Here is a 25,570-nt window from a genome sequence, read left to right on the forward strand (position 1 = left end):
AGAAGACAGGACACTACTCAGGACCTTGGACAAGCACAGGCAAGCTGGGCATGAAGCAGTGCTGTCCACAATACCGGGCATGGAATTCAAAACTCCAACATCTGACCACAAATCACCCACCCCATGAACACAAACAGCTTTTCTACTTCCAGATTTCCAGCAAATTTCTCCTACATCACTTGAAGACCTCATTTAGGGTAGAAATACACCCCGACTTCAGGCATTGCCCCCGTACCTTCACCATGGGCACGTACTCCTCGGGCGGGGCCGGCTGGATCTTACTGGACATTTCTATCACCGCCTTCACCAGCCCCGTGACGTTCTCGTAGACTTTGTCATTGGAGCGGTCCAGGTTGGCCGTGGGAGGAGGGCTGATCTCCTGCGGCTGAATCTGCAAGCAGAGAGGGGCTGCTGGACCTGGCGTCCCCAGCAGATGGGGCTCGGCCGCTTCCCAGCCGGGAAGGGCTCGGCTCCCCCGGGCTCCCACTGCCCCGCCCGGCCCCGCTGCTGCCCTGAGCTGGCCGAGCACGCTGGGACTGAAGGAAGGTTCTTTTAGTTCTTCTGACTGAACCCGATCTCTGAAATGACACTGGGCAACTTTTACCAGGGTTTCCCTGAAGAGCTTCCAGTGTAACAATCAACAGAGAAGGGAGTAATTTGAGGCATGAGAGTACTGAGTACTTAACATGTCTCAGTGGTTCAAGTTCCACTGTGAGAGCAACAGGTCCCTCGTTTCAGAAGGGCTTTTTGTGCTCCAAAATAATGTCAGAGCACACAGTAACATACTGACATATTAAAGACAGAACTAGAACGAGATCATCCTTCCAAGCCAAACTATTCCATGACATTATTCTTTTGTTAGTGGAAATCTAACAGCAGGTTAAAAAAAATGGTGTCACCAGGGAAACATGGAATGCTTTTAGACAGTTGATTTCCAAGAGATCACAAAAAAACTCGTAACTCATCTGGTCTTCACTCAAGTAAAACTTCCAACAAGTCAGATATGTCTGGAGTTAAATCCAAGACAACTGAATTAATCCCAGGTCTGATATGAAATAAACTTTGCAAACATCCTTTGTAAGGTCCTCAGTATCTCAGAACTTTAAAACTACCAAGCATCCCAATTTCCTGCTGCTATCCCCTACAACGGGATGCTCAAGCACAACTCAATGTGAACAGAAAGTTTAAAAATTCCTGATTTCTTCCTGGATCTGAGATGGTTCATGGCGCTTCAGCTCCCTCCACTGGGTTACTGCTGGCTCTCAGGACTGCTCCCAGCTCCAGAAATGTTTCACTGCAAGCCCCTGATCCACTGCCCTGAGGAAACTATGGAATGTTTTGGTGAGACTTTCTCTAAGGAAGGAGTGCAGGATTCAGTACACGGTGATTCCATTTTGTAGCATTTCATTAGGTGGATACCAACAGCTATTACAGAGATTCAATCTAATGCACTGATCAGAAAATACCTTAGGAAAAAGAACACTGTAATTGCCTCAATCAGCAGGGAAAGGCTGTGATTCGAATCAGTTTCAGCAATCAAGAAGTTAAACCAGTCATTTGGCAAAGTCACATGCAAAGACATTTTGGAATAGGGCACGTACACACGCTCACGCACTGCTTACCCTCCATGGCTATGGTTGAGCAGAATGTGGGGGGAGGTTAAAGAAATTTACCAAAAGAAGGGAAAAAAAGAAAAACAATATTAATAAAACTCAGCAGGAAAAAAAAACAAAAACAAAAAAACCAAACCCAAAACATGTGTAGCAATCAGAGACCAGTTAAAAAGCCTGCAACAAAAACACATCCTCACCAGAACCGGCAGCCACTCGTGTTAGCTCTGGGCCCTGTGTGACAGAAGAGCTGCTGTGCACCCCTGTGGGCAGTGGAAGGGTTTGCCATGCACCCCATGCTTCCTCCTGACTCAACGCACGGGCAGGAGATCATGCAAAGCTGGACAGGAGCAAGCCAGTGTGGCGAGCAGCAGAGTGGTGAGTGGAGCGAGGGCCTGGGAAACCTGTCCTGGGAACGCTGGACAGACAGGGACAGACCAGAGCTGCTGGTCCCTCTGCACAAACAGTCCAGGACTTATGTGTTTAATAGAATTTTGTATTAATCTTTATGAAACTTTTTGTTTAGGTAAGTCACGATGGGAAACACATGGCCATTTAACTGTGCAGGACTTGTTCACAAGAACTCATCACAGCCATGGCGAGAAAATACCAAGAACCCATTCCAGATTATTCCCAACCCATAGAACTCCACAGACCCAACCTTTTAAGACTCTGGACATTGTATTTCTTAGTCCTTGGTTTCTATTTGTTTATCCCCAATATCCACACCTCTATTCTGCAGAATTCTGAGTTTCTTTGTGGAACTGGCTGACTCTGCCTCACCCAGGAGCTCTCTGGAGCCTGCCCTGAAGGCTCCCAAGGGCAGCAAATTCCAATCCTCTTCCCCTGAGCTCTCCCTGAAAAGGGAGTCTGAACAGGGTGTAGACAAAAGGGAGTCTGAAATGAACCCTAGAAGCATCTTCAGTTAAGGACTGCAACCATTAACAAAGCTATGCCAAAAAGTAATGGGCTGTTTTCTTCAAGGGGCTTAAAACAATCCAATTCCAAGAAAATTTTGACAGATGAAAACAAAATCAGCCCTTCTTTCCTACTCAAAGAGCTATTTAGTACACAAATCCTGTTCACTTGTCACTACTGATGTCTCTGACTGCTCAGGTTTGTTTGTTGTCAGAAGTCTGTATTTCAAAAACATTTTTTCATGTTCCAGCATCAGCATTTAGAAAGGAAATTTTGGAGAAGCCGAGTTTAGTAACACATCTGTTACTGCTTTTTTATGTTTTCTGAGGCTTGGCAGCTCGTAAAGCACTGGCATCAGTTTATAATAAATAATCCTCCTCAAATTCACCACTGCTGGCTATTTACACTGATGCTTAAACATTCCAATAATCCCAGAACATGAGCAGGAGTGAGACAGGCTGGCAGTGGCTGGGATCAAGTTGTGCTGAACACACTGCTCTTGGTGGCAGGTTCTGAATTTCATGTTCAGATGAACTGGGCTTTTTCTTTTTCCTTAAATCAACTAAAATAAGAGTCAGTCATCCCAACTGCTGTGGCCACCACACCATGGATTCCTGTTCTTTACTACAGGCCTGGCAGAGCTGTTTCCTGGAGATTAGAAAGGTGGCAGAGTCCCACAGGCAGGAAACAGCACACAAAGGGATGATTTTGGGAGTGCCTGACATCCTTGGGAGCAGTTCTGTGGACACCAATTGCAGCAGGGGCAGGACACTGCACCCTGCAGCAGCACCTCTGCTACAAAACCACTGTCAGGTTTCAGTTTTGGCTTTATTGCTATTTATAGGAAATGAAATAACACATCAGGAAGTATCTCACTCCCAGATCAGACAGCCCATTTCCCCTCTTCCCTTGCTCCCCAGAGCTGGTAGGGTTTGAGGAGCCCTGGTGCTGCAGCAAGAGCTTTTTAAGCACTGCAGGAGAGGTCTCACCTCCTGGGAGCAAGGACAGGAGACTTTGGTACCATCTGAGTAACTGGGATCCCTGGCCATGCTCCATCCTGCTCAACAGGGAGCTGGGTCCATTTGCACCTCACCATTTCAAACTAGAAATAAGCTCACCTGGGCAGGGTTCTAGGTGAGGAGCACACTAAATGACAGCCAGGAGAACCTGAGTTCCCTCCCCACTCCCCTGGAGAGCTGCCAGAGCCTGTTTACCCCATGACATTATTTACTCATGAACTTTGGTCCCCTTTGCTTTCCACGGTCTCTACTTCAGGAACACTGAACTACCTCAGAGCTGTCATGTTTGATTTGCTGGGGCTATTTCACATGGCCCTGGTAATGTTCCATTTCCTGGGGGTGTTTCCCCTACCTTCACACCCTCGTTGTAGCTGTCCACGGGGCTGTTGAGGCTGGCGAGGCTGCCCAGGTGCCCGGGGGCTCCGGGGCGCGGAGGCTTCTTTGGCGGAGCTGCGTGATCTGCTCGACAAAAAAATTGTGGTTTTAGAGCAGCAACGTGTCAGATGCACCTGGCACCCTTCTGCATGTGCTCTTCTCTGCCAGAGATGGGACATCTTCAGGTGTCCTGCAGTAAATGCACTGTTTGTGGGAGCTGCACTTTATGAGAGCAGGATTGTTTTAGTTAAATATTTGAAATTCCTTTTGTGGGGTAAGTGCTGCTGCTCTGGGCACAGCTACCTCAGCCCTGAGATGGTGTCATCCCTGGTACCAACATGCTGTGTGTATCTGGGAAACTGGACTTCTTCCCAGCAGCAAGTTGTGTGATTCACTTTTGAGACTGAGAAACCCAATTTTAGGTGTCTACTGCTGTTTGACATGTCTGAACTCCACCCTGGGTGAATTCCCACTCTGACTCAGCTTCCTCTAGACATTTCCTGCTTGTTGATCTAAACACTTCCTTGGCTTTGCTGACTGCATGTCTGGGGCCTGCATGAGGACCCTGAACACACAGGACACAAACATCAATGTGTAGTACCTGGAACTGAATCCACTCTGTATGGAAATACTGCCATGAACTTTTGTTGACTACTGCTGCTACAAGACTTGTAATAAAGTACTCAGAGTGTCAGTATCTGCATTTACTGCTTACCTGGTTTTCCCACAGGCTGATATATGTGCTGGTTACCAGCCTATAAAATAAAATAAACATATAAAGTAGTTATTGCAGTGCTTGCAATATCTTGCAAAATCTTTCATCAGCACTATCTCAATCTCAAACACCAAGAGCAGCCAGCTCTCAGCACATTTCCCACCAGCTGAAAATACATCCCAATTCACCATCATCAGTCCCTCACTACAGGTCTATTACTTACAGAGCAATAAAAGAATTTGCATGTATTTGGTGCTGCTCACAATAGCCCTGGCCTCCACACTGCAGTTCATCCTTCCTTATTACTCAAAGGTGGTGAGACAGTCACAGGCATTTTCAGTCTGTGTCCACAGATCCAACTGCAGAGGTCATGGTGATGAAGGAGAAATGACAACACAACAAAGAGACTCCAGAACTTCCTGCTGAACAGTTCTGTAATGGGAACACACTTCAAAGCTGGTTTGCTTTTTGGTTTTGTTGAAAAGATCTTAGTCAAGGCCCATTTGCTCATCCACTTGGAAGAATTTCTTATTAAGTATTAAGGAATATCTCTGTGTCAACTGCCCTGGCCCTCAGGGGTAATTTTAACTTCCCAAAATTCAACTGGGAATATCATATAGTGGAAACAAAGAGGTCCAGGAAATTCCTGTGAAAGTAACTTCTTGGTGCAGGTATTAAGAAGCTGACTGGGAAATGTGATTCCTGGAATTGTTGTTTGTAAACAGAGAGGGACTCATGGGCCAAGTGCTGAGCAGTGGCTGCCTCAGTCATGGCATCCACAAAGGAGATGAGTTTCAAATTGTTGGAGGTAGGAAAAAAATTTCAGCAACACCTTGGCTATGGAGAGAGTGGACTTTGGGTGCCTTCCAGGAAATAGTGAGGTCCTCTGGGAATCTGCTTTCTAAAGAACTGGAGTCCATGGCTGTCAGGTGATTTTTAAGAGCAATCTTTAAAGAGCACAATTCCAGAGTGCTGGAAATCAAGCAGGCAGGGCAGAAAAGGGCCTGGCAAAGCAGGGATCTTCTAGAACTTAGGTGGACAATGGAAGTGTACAGACTTTGGAAACAGGGACAGGTGGCATCCCTACAGAGATGCTTTTTGCCACTGCAGGGAGAGAACTGGTGCTGACAAAGCCTGACTGCAGTTTCAGCTGGACAGCACCACAAGAAGGGCTTTTAAAAAATGTCAACAACAGGAGAACCAGAAATGACACTGGTCTGTTGCTCTATGAGGTTGGTCACCTCATAAACAGGGACATGATGTAGAGGTATTCAATCATGTCATTACCTTTGATTTGTGCTGCTAACCTAAATATTTCAAGTCTGATAACCCCAAGGGAAAAGAAAGAGAGCAAGAGAGAGGCAGAAGAATGGTATCCCACAAAAACAATTCTTGCATTTTTACTTCCACAAAATTGCGTATTGAAAGTACAGGTCAAAAGAATGTGATCAGACAGGAACTGCCAAAATGTGGGTGGTAACTTCTCATTTGTATCACTGCCCAGTTTCTCATCCTCTCAGTCAGAAACTCAAATTGACTCACAGCAGCATTAAGCATCTCCCACTGCAAATGAAGTCAGAGTTATGTTCTGAATCTATTGAGAATGACAAGATCAAACTCTGTGACTAGAAATGTGGTTACCATGAAATAGAGTCTCTTTTTAAACCCATTGTGTCCATGACCATGAAGTGTTTTCCTCACTCTTTCAAATGGGGTGTGATATTGGACCACCTCATCTGTGCAGACAGGACTTGAAACAGTTTGGAACCTGTAACCTGTGACACAACCTGAAAATCTCCTGGGCATCTCAAAGCATCTTCATGAGTAGCACAAAATGCAGCACCACTTTTCTTGCTCTTATATAAAGATGCAACAACAGCCAAGGCCTAACACTAACTAAGAATCTTCTCCAAATTAATGGAAAGAATCTTAGGAGCTTCCAGACATGAATGTCTCCAGAGACTATGCTGCAGTGTGTCACTGATACACTCATTCATGACTGTGTTGGCTGCAAATGCAGGAAGAATTCCTGAATTCTTAAAAAGTGAAGAAATGCTAAAGCCAAAGCAGGAGTTTACAATTCCATCCCAAATGAAACAGGAGGATGGATTTTAAATATCCACTACTTTCCTGAGGAGAAACAGTGGATGAAGCACCAGGTTTGTATAATTAGCAATGCCTAGCCTAATCCCCCTTTTCCAACAGGATGATCCAGAGATTCCAATGGCAATTCAACAATTGAAGAGATGGTTTTAGTTAAACAGACAGGAGTTAAGCCTCTAAGAAAGAACACCCGAGCTGCAGCTGCTGTCTGGGAATAAAGGAATGGCTCTGGGGTTTATTCCAATTGTTTCATAGTGGATCATTTACCCCAAACAGATTTCTGGGTAATACAACAGCAAAATTTACATTCCTTGTGAGAAAACCCTTCAGATATTTAAACAACAGCAAAAGTTACTTTAATCCTGCTTCCTGTTGACAGAACTTGCAGAAAACAATCCCCATTTTTAAATAAAAGGCCAAATTCTACAGTACATGAGCACTTGGAAATTGTTGTAACATTTTAATATTTGTTTCAAGAACAGCTTCAAGGGGAAAAAACCAAAAACAACCAACAAACCCCAATCCCCCAAACTGCCGCAGGAACCGCTTTGCTGTGGCTGCAGTTGCCACAGAAGCTGAGCCTCTTGGAAAGCTGTACCACCATGTAGTGATAGTGGAAACGTTTAGCAAAACCTTTAAATCATCTCCCACCCCACAAGACAGTGTACAGCATGTTCTACCATAAACTGGAGGAAGAGCTGGGAGAGAGGAAAAGATCCCCCACACTTACAGGGCCCTGGAGACCTCCGTCCTCGCGGTCAATGCTGCCTCTGGAGTGCCTCATGTCGGGTTTCTGAAACAAAAATCCAACGATTCACTCTGTGCTCTGCTTACCCAGTGATGTGCCCTTGGCTTAGAGGCGGTGGAAAGACAGGAAAATCCTGTTAAAAATGCACACTGACAAATCCAGATGTCATTTCACTCCAGCCCCTGCGCCCCCGCTGCCGCCACCGGAGCCTCGGCTGCTCCTCCAGCACCCGCCCCCAGCACAGGAATGAAATGCTCTTATAATAAATATCCAAAGTACCACCGTCCTCACACAACACTGGAAAATCTGCATTTTAGTTTTCTCAAAGGCAGCAAAAGTTGGGTTTTTTTCTGAAAAAGAAAAAAAAATAGCTTGCTTCCCAACAGCAAAATTCCAACCACAGGATGAGAAACGCTGCACATTAATTCCCACTTCCTGCCCCAGGATGGCTTAAATGTACTTGGCTCCCTCTCCAAGCAAATGGGGCCAATTACTGGAGCTCTCTAAACACTCCATGTGGATACAGCCAGCCAACAAAGCCATCCAGATGCCCTTTTCTTCCCATACAAGCAGCAAACAAATTTATATTTCATGTGTTTTCAGCACAATACAGGAACCTGGGGCTTGGTTGTTTCTAAAAGCAAAAATAAAACCACATCGATTTTGATTTTTTTTTTTTCCCCACACATAAACATTTTCTCACAGAATATCCTAAGTTGGAAGGGACTCACAAAAACTACTAAGTCCAACTTCTGGCCCTGCACAGGAAAACCCCACTTATTTCCCCAGCAAATCCAGGTATGCTTATTTATTCTTCAAGGACAACTTTGATGACATGGAAAGACAAAGGAATAGTGGATGTAAAGCCAAAATTAATACTAATCTGAAGACACAAGTTCAGCAAAATTACAGTGCTTCTTGTGCAGCAATTCTGGCACTTAAAAACAGGATTTATCTGACTCTCTTCTACGAGACTGGATGAACAGTCACTGATAACTTAAGGGATAAAATGGTCACACACAACATAAAAGTATTATTTTTTATTTAGAGAAATGTAGGTGTAGCTAAACACAGTGTCACTAAACTGACCACATGTTCTTTCAGACTTAATTTCAGGGGACAAACACATCCTTTTCTTGTTTTAAAGCTATTTGAGATCCCGTCCTGTAAGAATGACTCCACCTCAGAAATGCTACTAAATGACCCTAAAAACCAGCAGGGCAGAAAGAACCTGCAAAAACACACTAATATTGATCTTCTGTCATTAAAAATAGTCCAGTTGTGCTGCCAGTCAGTCAGAAGGGCTTACATTTGGGATTTTCATTCAGTCTTCTGCAGACTGAGTGAGGCACAGCCAGAGACAGTCACTGCCTGAAAGAATGTGTAGATTAAAAATAGAAAATCATATCAGACAGGGAAATATTTAACCCCCTCTTAAACGTGAAGAACTGAAACAGACACAAGTGGTCTCCTCATGTTTTTCCAGGAATTTGTGACAAATTTCAAGAAGAAACCTACCACTGACTCATCTGCAGTTTATTTCCCTATTACGATAAAGGAATTTTTTCTGATTAAAGTCTCATTTGATATGAGTATGTCTGAAACTTCACTAGACAGGTAAGGTCATGATTCTCATTGTATTCTTCAGCTAAATCAAACAGCTATTCTTGTTAAATATCCATATAAAGTATGTGTCAAACTACATTTCTATTACACCAGTGCTCACAATTTGCCATCGTCTGATGTTCATTTCTAGTCAGGGAAGTGCCCAAACTCTTTGGAAATAACCAGATTTTATCACAGGGGTCTTTAATGCTCTTTGCATTTATAGCGATTTATTACTCAAAAAACGCACCTTAAACCATAGAATGGTTTGGACTGGAGAGGACCCTAAAGATCATCTCATTCCATCACCTTCCCCTGGACCATCTAGCACATGTTCCTCAAACCAGACTCCAGAGACAATGAAATATTGATCATTTTAAAAGAGCCAGAAGCACAAAAATGCACACTAGTCTGAGTAACGGGACTTTTTTTTCCTAATAATATAAGCAAAAATTTAAATTGGCAGACACAAAACCCATCTCCTCTCGTCTTGCTAAGAAGGTCCTTCCTTCCAGCATCCAAAGACTCCAAGTCACAGCAACAATTCCATTCCCCAAGTCTCCAGAGCAGCCAAAGTGCAGCACGCTGAGTTCCCTCCAGGATTTCCCATCTTGGACAGCACGCAACCCACAGCCCAGGAATTGCTGCAAATGCTCATCAAATATCACAAAAATGGTGATTATTAACTTGGCCTCCACACAAACAAGGCTGTGGTGCTGCCCTGGCATCTCCAAGAACCTGATCCTAAACTGCAGATCCCAAGTGCCAGGGGGTGATGGCAAAGCTGAGGGACCCTGAGCAGCTGCACCCCTGTGACCTGCACAGCTCCTCCTCAGAAATAAGGAAAAAATCATTTAGCAGGACAGAAACTTCTTTCAAATTCCACAAACATTCTCCATCAAAAGCTCCATCAAAACCTGGGTAGTCAGGAACACATGGAACAAAAGAGAAATGTTCAACTTTTGTGTCCCATGACTGAGTAAAGTCCCAATTATATATTTACTGATTTTAATGTTCTAACAAATTCTAACAACTCCCATTTGACTAAATGATTTTCTGATTTATTTTTCTGTGTAGATGTGAAAATGTCAGAAGGCAAATTATTGTACAGCAAAGGTGATTTTGATGATCAAACTCCCATTGTATTTTAAAGTATTATTCAGCAGCAATTCTTCCACTTCTGCAGCTGCAAAAGCTTTGAGCCCCTCATTCTGCCACAACAGCAATGCACTGCTGAACTTTTAATACTGATTAATGCAACATTCTCTAGGTCAACAATCAGCCTCATTCCAAACCTGTTCTGTACTTCACACACCATTTCACAGCCCCAAAGAACACCCTCCCATCTTCCCAGTCCCTGCCAAGGCTCTGGACTTCCAAAAACCACAGAGAGAAAGAACTGTATGTTGTTAAAATCTTGCAGAAAAATGAAGTCCTTCAAAAGTAAATGGATTTTTTTAAAAAATAAATAAGCCTACTATCTGAAATCTTTGGAAATGTCAAGAGGAATTTTCAGACAGGATGTGTATGTTGACAAAGTGGGACATAATCCACTTTATTTCCAGTATTTCTGGTTACTTGCTAATAAAAGAATATGTAAGCCTTGGAGTTCTCAGGCCATGCTGAATTGTAATGTCTTGGTGGGATTTTCTCAGGCTTAAAATTAGAATCTTATTTTAGCAACAGTTCACATCAATTAGACTTGAATTGCAGTTCTCAGTGTCAAAATAGGACAAAAACCACAGCTATGTGGGAATTTCAGAAAAAAAAACAACAAACCCAAGCATGATAAGGAAAATATGTGAGTTATTTCTTCTTAAGCTATCCCAGAAGGGACTATAAATTTCTTAGTACAAAGTTCTGTCTGCTGAGGAGTTACTTACAGGCATGCACATATATATCTTTATTTATCTGATCAAAAATAATGTACATAACATCAGCACAGCCAAAAAGGAAGGTTCAAAGTGGAAACTCCAAATAAAGGAAGGAGCAAGCAATTAAATGGGCCTAAAAGAAGAGATGTATAAAATGTTCAGAGATAATTTTTGATTGTTTTAGATTGTTTGTAGTGAAGCCATTTCATCTTCTACCTGAATGTGCCCTGGACAGAGACTGTCCTGTAGTGATCTGCATCAAGCTTTATTTAGGTGCAGTAATGTTTTGTGTCTCCATTTCAGCTTTCTCAAAAATAATTCACCTATTTCTGTCCTTCCTGGAGATGCTCCTCTCCACAGCACATTTATCAATACAGCATGAAAATTTAATCATCACAAGTTTTAATCAGTGTCCATTAAAGCTGGCAGACCTGGAGTGCTGCCTCCCATCCCTGGGGCAGGGAGGGAGTGTCAGTCCTGGACCCCCCAAAATCAACCCCTTCACCAATTCTCTCCTCACTCTCCAATGAACATATTTGGTACAATTTAAAATCAAACACTTCTTTACTCTTCAGTTTTTACATAATGGATTTATTTTCTTTTGCGAGCTTCCCACCAGGAGAGACCTGTTTGTTTTCTCTTTTTACAGCAGATTTTCCAGAATTTTGGATTATATTAAGGCTGCAGCTTGAAAACAACATTTTTATGCTTTCAAGTACTAACTAGTCCCATGTTCTCCAAGGAGCAGTTTCAGGCAAACTGCTTACACTGATAACAACCTCCCTGAAGACCAGCACATTTCCATTTCAATGCCACTGCACCGAATTCCCCATCTGGGGAGTCCCCTCCAGCAGCATCAGTGCTGTTTATCCCTGGACCAATGTGCTGTGAGTTGTATTTTCTCCCTGCAGAAGCAGCAATAAATTTCAAGTCATGAGCAAGTTGGTGTTACTCTGGAGAAACAAAAATTGTACTAACAGAATCCCACAGAGGATTTTTCATCTTGTTGCAGTGTCTTACAATAAATCATTTGCAGTTGCTCCCCTGTGAGTCCAGCTCTCAGTAGTACAAGTGGGATGTGCTGTAGAGCCTGAGGATTGGGTAAATAGAGCTGTTTTTGGAAGCAGACAGTTTACACTGAGAACACTACACATGGTTACAAAAGTTAAATATTATAGTTAAGTAAGTTAAATATTAAAATCTGACTCTACTCTGTTGTTCTCTGTGCTGAAAAGGACAAATATTATTTGAAACCTGTCTAAAGTAGGCAAGGAAGGGCCAGATTTCTTCTCCCTAAATCACCTGGAATATAGGGGAGGCCCCTCTTCCCAGGGCACAGATGTTAATTGTCACCCACTAGAGGACATTGGCCAAGGAGCATGTGTGTGTAACACCTGGCTTATTTCTATGCTGGACATCATTATATGGCCTTAATGCCTCAATAAATTACTTATTTTCACACGTTTGGACTCTCATATCTGAATTGTGGAGAGATCTGCAAGGCTTCCAAGAGTGGCTCCCCACAATGACTTTTCCACATCTTCACTTCCTCGGGGCTAAACTTAGAATCTCACCCACATTCCTTTTCCAAGAAACACCCATCTATAAACTGAATATTCTCCTGACACACATCCTGATATGGGCTCAGAGGCACCCTGTGACTATCAGCAGCTCATTTAGCTCCTAACATGGGGTATAAATTTGTAATAGGCATCCAAGGGTGAACCTCAAGGTCTGTACAGTCAAAATGTTAAAGTGGAAAGAAAAAGAATTGAAGTCTCTTATGGATTCCAATTCCTCAACAGAATAGATGCAAGAGAGATGGTGTTTCCTCACAACAAAACTAAAACAAAGTGGAAACACAGCAAATCTTTCCCAAACAGATTTGGGGGATGATAAACACCCTAATGGTCCAGAGACTCAATCAACAAACACCACAAATAATCATCATTTATTCTACACAAAAAATCAGCAAGTTTTCTGCAGAAAGTTCCCACACAACCTACTGCCACCACCTGCAAATGTCAATGCCTCATTCCCAGAAAGCTGATTCCACAAAAAGTTCTTCACTATCTTTAAAGTTTTAATTGTCAGTGGGATGAGTCTGACCTCCTGGGTTGTGTAGGTCACAAGCAACTGGTGCCACACAAGACTGGAAAAGCTAATGCCTAAATTAGAGAAGAAATTTTCTTTTTCCCTCCCTCTCTTCAGACTAAGCAATCTGGGTACAGTGATTTGTTTGCTGTCATCCCAATGGGAAACTGCAAATTCCCAAGGGGACTTAGAAGGAAACCAGTTTCAACACCCATTAATCAAAAGTCACTGCTTAGCTCAGGCACAATGTGGATCTCAGCTAGAAAATGTCCTGGACATGGGGGCATCTACCAGCAGCTCCAACACAGGAGATTTCCAAACTGAAACATTCCTTGAAATATGCCTCAGGCCAAGTACAGGGCTGCTGTCTGTCACAACCCACACACAGCACTGTCAATTATCCCTGTGCGTGAGCCTCAGGCACCCACAGGCTCCTGGTGACATTCTACTCCCACCTTCTACTCCATCTGTAGCATCAGCCTCAAGCTGGAGAAATTTAACACTGAGCTTCAATTTAGACAAGTGGGAAGCTAGAGCAGAAGCAAAAAAACCACACACCAGCGGCACTGACAACAAAGAACTGTGGAATTGCAAAGAAACACCACCAGAACATCCCATTACCAATGATTTCTTCTTCCTGCTCATAGAGCAGTTCAGAGCTTTTCCCTCCTCACAGAGCTCTCTCTTATATTATTTCTTCCCACTAATATGTGCCCTTATTCCTCTAGGGCAAGGCTGAGTACAACACTTACCACAGCCACAACCCTTAGATGGCTGATGGTTACATCTTCTTTAGGGGTAGAGTTCTGTGTAAGAACCAACAGGCAACCTCCAGATGGGCACAGAATTATACCCACAACTTCCCCCACACAAACACTCAACTGGATGAAATGAGATTCACCAAAAGCCACAGCTGTTCAAGAGATCTGAAATACAGTCTCACTAGCCGAACACTTATTTTAAAACCTGTTTCCAAACCCACATTTTGGGGTCCTGTATCCTGTAAATTTTCCCATTTTACAGAAATGACCAGTTTTAACCAGCTGCAATACAAAAACCAAGAATCAGGAGGAATTAAGAAGCTCTGTGAAACAAAGAATTACCAGGAATCGTTCTTCTTTTTCGAGCCAGCGCTGATCTTCCTCCATCTCCTGCTGCTGTCGTATCAACCTCTCCTCCATGAGGTGTGTGGGCAGAACCTGGCTCATCCCCCGGATGTCCAAAGTGCCTGAATCCTACAATCCACAGGAAATTTACTCAGTCTCACAATTTCAAAATTCCTATGAACAGGTGCAAGAACTTAGAGATTATAAAAGGAAAGATTTTTAGAAGTCAATTCTCAGCAGCAGTCAAGCAGAGCTTCTTCAACTCCTCAAAAGCTGAAGCAGAGCAGTGGAGGAAACGTCTTCCAACCCTAAAGGTTTTATCTGCCTTGCTCTTAGTCACTGCAACCAAAAAAGATCTGAAAGATTCTGTTCTGTTTTTCAGCAACATTGTCACTTCCTGTGTTGCACTTCATTTAAGCTGGACAACAAAATCAGACTTACGAATTTTGTTTTCTTGGTCTTGAGCAATAATGTAAATATCCAGTTGTTAAAAGCCGCAAGATACATTTTTTAAAATCAAAACAAATACACTATTCAGTGTTAGCCAACAGTGGCAAAGCATGTCACAAAAACATTTTTAATGAATTTTTGTCCAAATATTTACGGCTGTCTTAAACTTACAAAGCATGTCACAAAAACGTTTTTTAATGAATTTTTGACCAAATATTTATGGCTATCTTAGGCTTACAAATACTCCACATACCATACCCCAATGCTGCCTGGAAATCATTAGGAAATAGTGTATAAATTATTGTTTTTTAAAAAGCCAAGGTAAATTTGGTAGCAAAGTTCCCTGTATTTCAGAGACCACTTAAATGTTTATCAGGAACAGAGTGAATAGAGATGGTTAGAGAAGAAAAAAAATTTAAGACAGAAGCTGCACAAACTGAATCTTTGTGGAAGGAAAAAATGGAATTAAAAAGTGTACAACAGCGAAGAACAAGAAAAAAAAAGACAGAAAGTTAAAGGGGGAATTAATTTGATGTTCCTCAACAGCTCAGTGCAATCATGACAGGCTGGAGAGCACCCAGAAGGAATTCAGCTCAGGAACAATCTTTCAGACCCTTTCATTTTCTCTTCTGGGTAAGTCACAAAGAAGCCTCAGTCCTTCAGCTGTGCTGGGTATCTCCCAAGAGGGTTTTTTTATGAGTGTTCCCATCTCTGTGAACAGCACTAAGTTCCAGTAAAGCCTTCTCTTAACAAGCACCAAATATTTGTTATCGCTCAGTTAGATAAGTAGTAACAACTTCATCAAGAATTCATGTGAAGTGACACTTCATGCCCAGCCTCACACAGAATGATTTGTTTAAAAAACAATTCAGTCCTGACTCCCAGTCCACTGCAGTGAGGCAATTTTAATAGCACCAGAAAAACTCATTTTCCTGTAACAGATCTACCTAAATAACAGAAGTAATACAATTTATAATAATAAAAAGTGCACTGAACTGTACAGAACACAGTAGCAGATGTGTCAGATCTCCTACCTCCATGTTCGGTTGCCACACCGATATCTCCTGAGGCCGATGGTTCCAGGAATCTGCTTGATCCAGGAGAGAAGCCTGCCCAGGATAAATGCTGCCTGCCATGGCTGGTATTCCATGAGAACCAGGATAGCCAGACACCTTTAAGGGGCAAAAAAAAAGATAAAAACCAGAGATATTAGTAAGACCTGTGCTTCCCCATAATGGAAACATCCCCTCCAAGATATGAAAGCAGACAAATGACTCAATTCAAGCAGTCACTGAGAGGAAGAAGGGGAAGCAACATCAGAAGAAGGAAGCTGATCCAAAATAAGACACCCCTGTTTTAAGCCTTTGAGGATGCTCATCATAACTATCTTAGAATAACTGCAACAGTACAGAAATACAGCTTTTGAGGATGACTATTTTATGGTGCCTATCAAACCAGCAGCATCAGAGCATGCTCTAACCTCTGCAGGTAAGGAGATCAAAGTCCTCTGAGAACAAAACTCAATCCATAGATACATATGTAAGAGCTCCACATGCGGAGCTCATGTCCCAGTTAATACGATCCTGCAAACATCACCCTACAGAGACCCATAAAAATGTATCCCCTGCTGTATCTTACAGGCTTAAGGCTTGAGTGGCAGCATGTAATTAGTGTGCTGAGCTGAGTGGCCTGGGAACTTCTCCACAGGAAAATCCAAGTAGTTTTAATGAGCCTAAAGTACTTATTAAATCAATGAAAACCTCCCTCTCTTCATGGAAAAAATCCCCTTGACTGAGACAGTTGTAATATGGCTGTAGCCTTGACCAAACCTAAAATTGCTTAAAGTTCTTTAAAGACAACCTTTTGTTCTGAATTTCTTCAGCAGTTTTAGGAAGAAAAGCATAACCTGTGAGTATACAACGTGGTAGAGCTAAAGGCAGCATCTATCAGGACACAGAAAATCAAATACCAATGACCCCAAGGAAAGGCCCCCAGTTAATGCCATTTTATAAAGCCAGTGATTTCACAGCTCAGCACAAATGTCAACATGAACACCACACTCCCTCAATAAATATGGAAATGTCTGATGTGTTTTGCTGCAGTTTCAGGAATCTGAGCACCACATCAGATGTGGAAATATTTGCCATCTGGAGTAAACCTACCAGGCTCAGTTGGGGTTTTTTTCCTATGTAAAACAAAACTCAGAACTGAATTAAATTAAAATAAACCATGTAAGAAGTGCATCAATCCCACCAGCTGCATCTAGGATATAGAAGCCACATTTGTTAAAAAAACCAAAAAAAAAACAAAAAAAACCCAAAAAACCCAAAACATGCATGGCATTAAGTGTAATATTAAATGTAATACCTGGTAATGATTTGGCTGTACCATATGCTGTGGGCTTGGATAAAACCCTTCACTGGATCTGGGGCTGGGGTAACCAGGTCTACTGGGCTGTAAAAAAAGGGATTTTTAGAATCATTAAATACACACAACTAAGCAGAAAATTATGTTTCAGTGAGACAAACATTTACAGGTTTGGCAAACTTGAAAATAACCCCAAAACAGATTTTCTGTAATTACACTTCTTTTAAACAACTAAAATTAAGTTTTCCTCCATTTTTGCTTGGCAATGGATGCAGCTGAATTGTTTGCTCAGTATGTCAATAAATAATTCTTGCTCTGTGAATTCTTTGTATTTATTTAATTGCTTGCACTCAATGACCTGCTCTGTTCTGTTCAACTCTAGAGAGAACATCATCTAAGAACCCAAGTCTTAAATCAAATTTCTAGGTGCAATACAGCCTTGTTTCCAATTTCTGCTGTTAATTTGCTGCTTTTGTGACTGTTCCCAAAAGTAAATTCTTTTGCCTCAGTAAGAATAACACAAACCAAATGGATTTATTTGCATGGCTATTTCCATGTGGTATTCTGAGGTATAAAGTTAGTTCTGATGATTAATTTCTGTGTAGCTAATTACCTCAACATGGAAAGTGCTTTTGATCATACTCTCCAAAGGTATAGTTGAGGGTTTCTTTATGAATAAGGAACAGCATTGGTGGGTATTTCAGGAGGAGAAAAATCAACCAAAGAGGGGAAAAAAACCCCAAACCTCGTAATTCTGCAAAGGGCTCTCTCGGTCCTTCTGGCAGTTAAAGGGAACCACATTAACTGGAGACTGCAGAATTTATCACTGCTTGATGAAAAAATTCATTCTCATTCTGGACTAGTATGTTTTCTGTCTTAGGGTTCTAACAGAAATATCACTGTGAGATACAAGTGATTTCATAGCATGGACTGTGAGACCTGGTAATTGTTTGAGGATGTGCAGGAGTTTTAAGACTTGCAACAATCTGCAACGCTTACAATGAATCAGCAAAAGAATAAAAAAAATCAGTTGTCACATTACAAAATTAGATAATAAGTAAAGAGACTTAAAACCTCATACCTACAAGATTCCACTTGTTCCAATGCCACTGTTAAACACCCATATTTTACACAAAAGAAATGTATAAAAAAAAAGCTAACCAACAACAGCATCAGAAACACAGTGTATTTCTACAAGGACATGGCAACCCCCTCAAAACAGATTCTCTCCAGTGGAAGAATTAACTGCATTTTTAACACACCTTTGGTCAAGTGTTTCAGTTCATACATCACACACAAAGGTGCTCATTTCAATTTAAGCATTATACTTGTCCAATTTATGCAGTTTATCTGCTTCTGTAACTTGGAACATTATCAGTTTAGATAAACACCAAACCCTGCTAATTCATCTCAGATGACTAAACAGGATGGATTATTTGCTGTTTCTAACTCTGAAATGAAAGCAGCAATTCCACTCCCACATTTTCTGCTTGCCATCAAGGTACCAAAATGCAGAACTGTGCTCAGAAATCTGATCTATCAGGCAACAACCTGGAAATAGAGAGGAAAAACATCCCAAAATCCCCAGACAAACACAAATCCTCCCCCTCCCTTCAAACCAAAAAAAAGTTGCCTTTCTATGACTGCTGGGGAATGTGTGCAGCACAACGTGCCACACAAATACTCCTGGAATTATTATCATAATTAATACTAATTAATTATTATCCCAGGATCAGGGAGTTCCAGGAATTCACCACAAGCTATCAGGACACAGACAATACAGTGGTGACTGCATAAAAATTAAATTCTTCAAAATACAGGCTCAAACTTTCAAGCAACAATAATTGCAAAAATAACTTTGAGGGGAAGCAGACTGAGAGAGAACTGGTGAGGTTGGACTCCCACAGCTGCAGAACCCATCAGTGACATCCAAACAGGACAGAAATTAAAATGAAGTGGAAACTAAACCACGTACGTTCCTTGGAAACAAACCCCTCATTTTCTGTCCAGAAGAAGGAAAATGCAATTAGCTGACTCCTGTCCTGTCACTAGTGTGTTATAAATAAACTTCACGCTGGCCTGAGAGCTCATTAGCCAACAATTTACAGGAGTGCTACAAGCAAGAAGGAAAAGGAAAAGCCAGGAGACAGTTTTGTGGCAGCTACGGGTTCCTTTCACAATTTCAAGTAGCAACAGAAAATCTTTAAAGCAGTATCACAGCCCAGATCAGTTCTCAGCACAGTTCAAGCAGAGCTGGGTCATTTCAGGCAAAAATTCCCAGATGGGGACAGAACTGGCCAAAATGCCGTGGTTTGAACCAACCCATCAGGGCAGGCTTTGAAGAAATAAACGGACTAAAAAGAAAGTTTGTTTGTTTTTTGTTAAACAGATGTAATTTGCAGTCTTAGCTACCTTGGGAGGAGCTTCATCTGATCCTCCTGAGTCCCAGGACACCGTGACTTGTCGCCTGGATTCCATTCTCATTCGTTCTTCTTGCTGCAGCTTCTCTTCCTCCAGTATTGTACTAAGGAAAACACATTGCAATCAAGCAAAACTCCAGTTTCAGTGACTAACAAACCTCTCCCCACAGCACTTGCATTTTTCAGACTAATAAACAGTACTTAACTTGAAATGCTATAAAATTACTGAGAGACAACTTATTTTACATACGCTGGTTTTGTGTCTGAAAACCAGTATCAGGAAGAAATATTTCTGTAGCATTACCAGGGTGCTTTTACCAATGAAAACAGCATCAATTTTCAGAAAGCTGTGGTTGATCTCACACACAATTTTTTTTCCATAACGGTTCTTTTTATGTGCAATTACACAGAGAAGTCCTCAAAGACAATCAATCAAGCACTTACTTGCATGAAAGCTTAATCTTCACAAGAAAATATTCTACTGAACTGCTGCAAAGGTTCAAAACAAACCGAAAATGTTCTTTACTGAAAATCAAGAGCTTCAGATCACTGGGATTTTTTTTTTCTTTTTTAAAAGAAAGCAGTCAAAAATACTTCTTCAGCTCTTAGGTTTTAGCCTAACCAGGAACACATTCAGCAAAGCAATTTAGCAAAACAGAAAGATCTGACAGCATTCACTCAGCTTCTAAGCATTCAGGTCAAAAGGCTGCATTTTCACAAAGTACAAGACAGTAGTAAAACCAGTTTGCTACTTACCACTGTTCTGACTATTAAAAAGCCTGTTTGAAGCTGAACGTGCTCCTGCTGCCCCCACAGCCAGCCTCCTCCCAGCTCTGCTATGTGGCTTATTAATGTTGGATATTTGCCATTTGAAAAAGACTCAGAGAGAAGCTTTGAAAGAGGGAGCTGCCAATTCCTTGGAGCCGCACGCTACGCGGACAGTCTGGAGATGTGAGCAGGGCAGATTATTTCCATATCACTGTCCCCAGGGGAAAGGCAATCCTGTGGAGGAGCTACTCCAGCTTCTTTATCACTCAGGAGTTTCCAGAAACAAAGCTAAGTTCTGAGTTTATAATCTCCTGTTCAGTCTGCTAAACAACCACCCAGAATTACTCATTCAGGGGATGAGATCAACTCCAGCAATCTATTCTCATCGTGGAACTCCACTGCTTATTTCAAGAATAAATTCCTGCTGGAGACAAGAACTTTGCTTTTCCTTACTCAGCCAAAAAAACCCCAAACTATGCCACTTCTAAAAAGCAGAGAAGTCATCTTGTCTCTCTGCAGCTAAATCAAGTTTATAACTATTGCTGCAATTTCAATCCATCATTGCTGAAGCAACACAAGAATGTGGAACAAAAGCAAAATCAGACAAGTTATTTGCAAAAGTCACCCTGCTAGAACTACCATGGAAACACAGCTACAGCTAACAGAGGGAATGAAGACAGAATCCTTCTATTTTACCTTTCTCTTCCTTCAGAATAAGGAAAATGCAAGATTTCCTACTTGAGCCCACAAACCCCCTGCTTTAAAGCTACCTCACACCTCAGGTATCCAGTGTTTTTATGCAGCATGAGAAAGCAGCCAACATGCAACCAACAACCATGAACCGTGATTATTATTTTTCAAGACAAGACCTCAGGATTAAATAACCCCACAACAAAACAAGACCAAAAAAAAAAAAAAAATTGTGCCCAGATTAATGCAAGAGAAATAAATAAAATGTAGGTTTTAAACCAAGCTGTTGATACAGCAGTTGCTCCAATCTGAGCAAAATAATAGAATGGAGTTGGCTGGTAGTAGCTGGCTAAATTTAGAGATGGCTTATTGACAATTTGGGGCCATGTGTGGAATTTGTCACAGCACAGTCCTGGTTTTCCATAAAAAGGAATGAAACCCCAATACCTCTAAATATCAAAGACATTTAATTTGTGGTGTTCCAGTGTGCAACACCATCAGCTTGTATCACCAGAAATGACAAATTTCTTTTGAAATTACTTCTTTTTCTTAACACAGGCTCAGTTTTTTGCCTTACAACTGCAGTTCATCCTCCCTGCTCTCCCACTGCCATCAGGAGGTTCTTTCCCAGCAGCCCAGAGCAGCCTGGCCAGAGGCTGATGGGCTGCAGCAGCATCTGTACTTGGATGCCCTTGATTCTGCTGACAAGAATATAAAATAGAAATGCCTCAGAGAAGCACTACTCGAAAAAACCACAAGGAATAGAAATGACTCACAGAAAGGTCTTTGTTTTCACAAAGGGAAGACCGGTCTGTGGATGAAGGAAGAGTGTGCCAAGAGATATTTTTGACGTTTCCTCAGTGCAGCTGCTCAAGTTCTCTGAACAGTTTATTAGAATTTGCAGAAGGTCAGGAGAAGTCAGATCTAGGCATATTTTCCCAAACTGCATGTATTTTTAGCAGCAGAGGAGCAAGCAGAGAATTCTATCCCTGTGGTTCCCCTAGCAAACCTTGAAGTAGCCTAGACAAATTTAACTCAACTTCTCAGCAAGGTGAAGGCTCAAGAAAAATCTCAACTATTAAAAGTTCGCATAATTGACAAACTTACTTAATTTACAAAGAACTTCTTACTGAAATTGGCCTGTGACAGCGAAAAGTAAACGTTTATGGGGACCTTCAGTATAGGAATATTTAAAATATTAAACTGTATTCTCATATTCCAAAAGGCACAGCAACACCAGCATCTCCTGCTACAGTGGTGTGGGAACCTACTTTAAGTGCTGACCCCCAAAAATCAGCTTCTCTCTTTCCCTCTGCCACCAGAAATACAAAGTTGGATGCAAAGAAACATACCTGCATATATTGCTCTTATATGAAAGCACTTTTATATGGATTATGGACTATTCTTAATGGTCAAAAGGCAAAGAACAGAAGAATAGCAAAGAATTTTGCAGCCTCCATAATGTATTTGAAATATGTGTTACAGTCTCTTTTTTGTCAGAATGCCATAAAAGAAGACTCAAACTGCCCTCACCCTCACCAATTTTCATTTATAAGCAATGTTTCAGGATCTACATCACATGCAGTGACAAAAAGGCTCAAGTCCAGCTCTCATCAGTTAATTATCTCACTGCTGTCATAAAATCAGACTTTAAAAGCATAGTATCTCTCTCTTTTTCCCCCTCCATTCTTTTTAGAGCTGTTTCAATGTGACCTGCAGCCCCAGGACACCAGTGGGGTGAAGCACTCTGTAAAACCTGTGACCAGCAAGGGGCCACAGTGACACTGTCACCTCTGCAATGACACAACTGCTCCTTGTTTTGCCATTTGTAACAGAGTGGGTTCTTGAAAGGCACTTTAAACAAAGTTTGTTCCAAGACACAGTGAAAAATGTCATGAAATGACATTAATTTGAAAGTTTAAAGTTAAAATCCTTTTATATTGTTTACCATGTAGTGCAAGACAAAAATTCTCTTCTACACAAAACCAGCAAGGCAACACACACTTCCCAATTAAAAAAAAATCCTATATTCTAATTCTGACCAAGTCAGAATTGCAGGAGTAGCAGGGTAGCACCTCACTGTCCTGACCTAATCTGACTTTTAACCCCCTTCCACCACTTGAAAAAGGGACTTGGAATGCAAGGATAAATTACATTTGGAAATCCACAATCCACCCATTTGTTTCTGTGTTTGCTGGGAAGACTGACTCAACCACATCCACTTCAGACAGATCAAATGCTATAAAATTACTACCCTAATAGCAGTACTTAAATTCATATGTAGCAACAAATAACAGTGCATAAATTGTGCAGAAATCAGCACCTTTGCCTTGCACAATCAGCTGCAAATTCAGTTTGGGTAAAGCAGCTGTTACTATGAAACGGGAAAAGCACCAAATAACAGAGAGCACGTGGAATGCTTATGCTCCCATCAATGCTATTCCAGATGCAGAAGATTTTTCCCAAAGCCATGGAGTTTTTTTCATTAAATCAGAGAGGAATGAATGCTGCAGTGCTGTGTCTGGCTCCAAGCAAACATCCAGTCTGCTCTCAGCTCGAGGAGACTACTCTGGACAGCATCCAGAAGGAGCAGCAGCAACACCACAGGGAAAGGCCACCAGGGAAATAGCTTGTTTTTGCAAGTTCATGGGAATTTGAGTTCTGAAACCCAGTCCTCCCTAGCTGCCTGAGACTGCCTCATCATCAGGGAATTGGCAACCTTTCCAGTGAGAGGCTGGCTCTGCCTGGAGCAGCAAAAAGCAGCTCTAAGGACAACAATGCTGCCTAAATTTGAGAGATAAAGGTCACCAGTTTGGTGTGGCAGAAAGTTCCCTGCTTTGGTGGGAACAGAGTGAAAACTGGATTTTAGGGTTGCAGTGGCCCCAGGAGATAGGTTGCCCTGTAAACAATGCTTCAAATCTCCCAGCATGACCAGAGGAGCAAACACCCCTCCACACTGGGTGCATTTTCCATGTAGAATGAGATGGAAGAGGTGCCTGGAGGTCTCAAGTCTGATCTTCTGCTGAAGCTGGGCTCCCTGCACAGCAAGGGCCAGGTGCTCTGAGCCTTTTCCAATCAAAATCTGAATGTCTGCCAGCATGGAAATTCCACAGTCTTTCTGGGTGACCTGTTTCAGAGCTCACCCAAGCACACTGGGAAACATTTTGATGTGTAACCAATGAGACCCTGCCTTGCTGCATGCCCTGAGTGCTGGTTCTGAGGAGAGCCAGGCTCCTGGCACACTCTGGATTTACTCATCCTCTTTCCATCCTGGTAAGATACTCTCCCTGCTTGGCTTTACACACCACAGCCATCTCCCAGTCACTCTTGTAAGGCCTTCATTCTCATCTGTGCCAACCAGCTTTAAGTTAACAGTACAACCTGGCTGCAAATTATCAATCATCCTGTACTTTCAGAGCCAAAAAAGACACAAAAAGCAAGTGAATTGCCAATTTTCACCTATTACCAAAATCATACAACCATGTCACTTATTTTTCTTGAAATCTCTACCCAACCCTGACATTCCTCCCTTCGTGTTAACTCCAAGAGGATGAGAAATTATCTGTGACAATGATCAAGTCTTTCCTTAGTTGTACAAATTATTAGTCTACACGGGAATTCTCAGAGTAACAGATGATGGAACTGTATGAAATTTTAAGAAATAGGAAAAAACTTTAGGTCTTCCAGTTCTCCATACAGCAAGTCTGAGATAGCATCGTAACTACATTCTGTCATTTTAACCACTAGTGAATTATCTTAAATCATGAACATTCAGTGACAGCATAAACATAAAACTGAAAATTAAACATGCCACAAAGCACAACTTTGAAACAAAACCTGAAGTAAAACCAAAGGATTCAACAATGAATCACAAGAATTCCCAGTGTGGATTGCCAGTATGTAAAACCTAAGTGTTACTCAAAGCTTGTACTGACTTATGCAAAATACATCCTGAGCAGTCATGAAATCCAAAAGTCACAACATCTGTGACCCAATTTGGTCACAAATATCAAATGTGCCTGCACATTATCTCAGTGGTGTTTCAACGCTTAAATATCCCTCCCACTTTGGGTCTGGTGAAATGGTGATACAGACATTGGAATATATTACTGCAGAATAAACTAAGGTGTGAATTTAGACTGGTCTGCCAGGTGTGTGCTCACACTCATTCCAAGATAAACACAAAGGTAGTTTATATCCTGGTTTACAAAGGGCAAAGGAATTTCTGTCTATGGTGCTGCATTTATTGCAGGCCCTGCAATTGTCCTGTGACAGCTGTGACTGTGCAACTATTGTGCTACATGTCATGAATGTAACTTCCAACAGCATTCAACTGATGCTTCATTTATTTAAGATACATCTCTACTCCAGAAGCCCACAGCATGTTTGTTTAGAAAATCACTCTAAATTCTTTTTACCTCCTTTCCCAAGGACTGTATTTAAAATTATAAACAAATTGCTAGTAAAACGTGGAGTTTTTCTTGGGAGAGAAAGGAGGTGATTCATATTTCCAGTTATTTGAATTTACTGCCTAATCTCACTTTCTCTACCAGTTTTCCCAAAGACCAGCAACAACCTGGCCATTTGAAGATAAAAACTCCAAACACCATGCCTCATATTTTCCACAGAAGCAAAACACCGCAACAGAAGATTAAGCGAAAAGAAAGAATTCTGAACAAAGGAAATGACCTCTCAGAAGTCAAACCCT

The 25,570-nt window shown here is 41.7% G+C and overlaps 1 protein-coding gene across 10 annotated transcripts in view; it reads right to left on the minus strand.

The window, feature by feature from the left end:
* Positions 1 to 25,570, minus strand: part of PTK2 (protein tyrosine kinase 2) — a 187,792-nt gene that overhangs the window by 2,408 nt on the left and 159,814 nt on the right. For 9 of the 10 annotated variants that reach the window (XM_064398565.1, XM_064398550.1, XM_064398557.1 and 6 more), the window contains 8 exons: positions 19,397 to 19,508; positions 16,985 to 17,071; positions 15,652 to 15,789; positions 14,165 to 14,296; positions 7,471 to 7,533; positions 4,638 to 4,677; positions 3,900 to 4,006; positions 236 to 391 (listed from right to left, as the gene is read on the minus strand). In XM_064398565.1, coding sequence (XP_064254635.1) covers positions 236 to 391; positions 3,900 to 4,006; positions 4,638 to 4,677; positions 7,471 to 7,533; positions 14,165 to 14,296; positions 15,652 to 15,789; positions 16,985 to 17,071; positions 19,397 to 19,508 — 835 coding nt within the window. Of the gene's footprint in view, positions 1 to 235; positions 392 to 3,899; positions 4,007 to 4,637; positions 4,678 to 7,470; positions 7,534 to 14,164; positions 14,297 to 15,651; positions 15,790 to 16,984; positions 17,072 to 19,396; positions 19,509 to 20,160; positions 25,524 to 25,570 lie in introns of those variants that run through there. The other variant, XM_064398572.1, reaches the window with a different exon arrangement.

This window comes from Passer domesticus, chromosome 1 (genome assembly GCF_036417665.1).
Source record: "Passer domesticus isolate bPasDom1 chromosome 1, bPasDom1.hap1, whole genome shotgun sequence".
NCBI classification, from domain to species: domain Eukaryota; kingdom Metazoa; phylum Chordata; class Aves; order Passeriformes; family Passeridae; genus Passer; species Passer domesticus.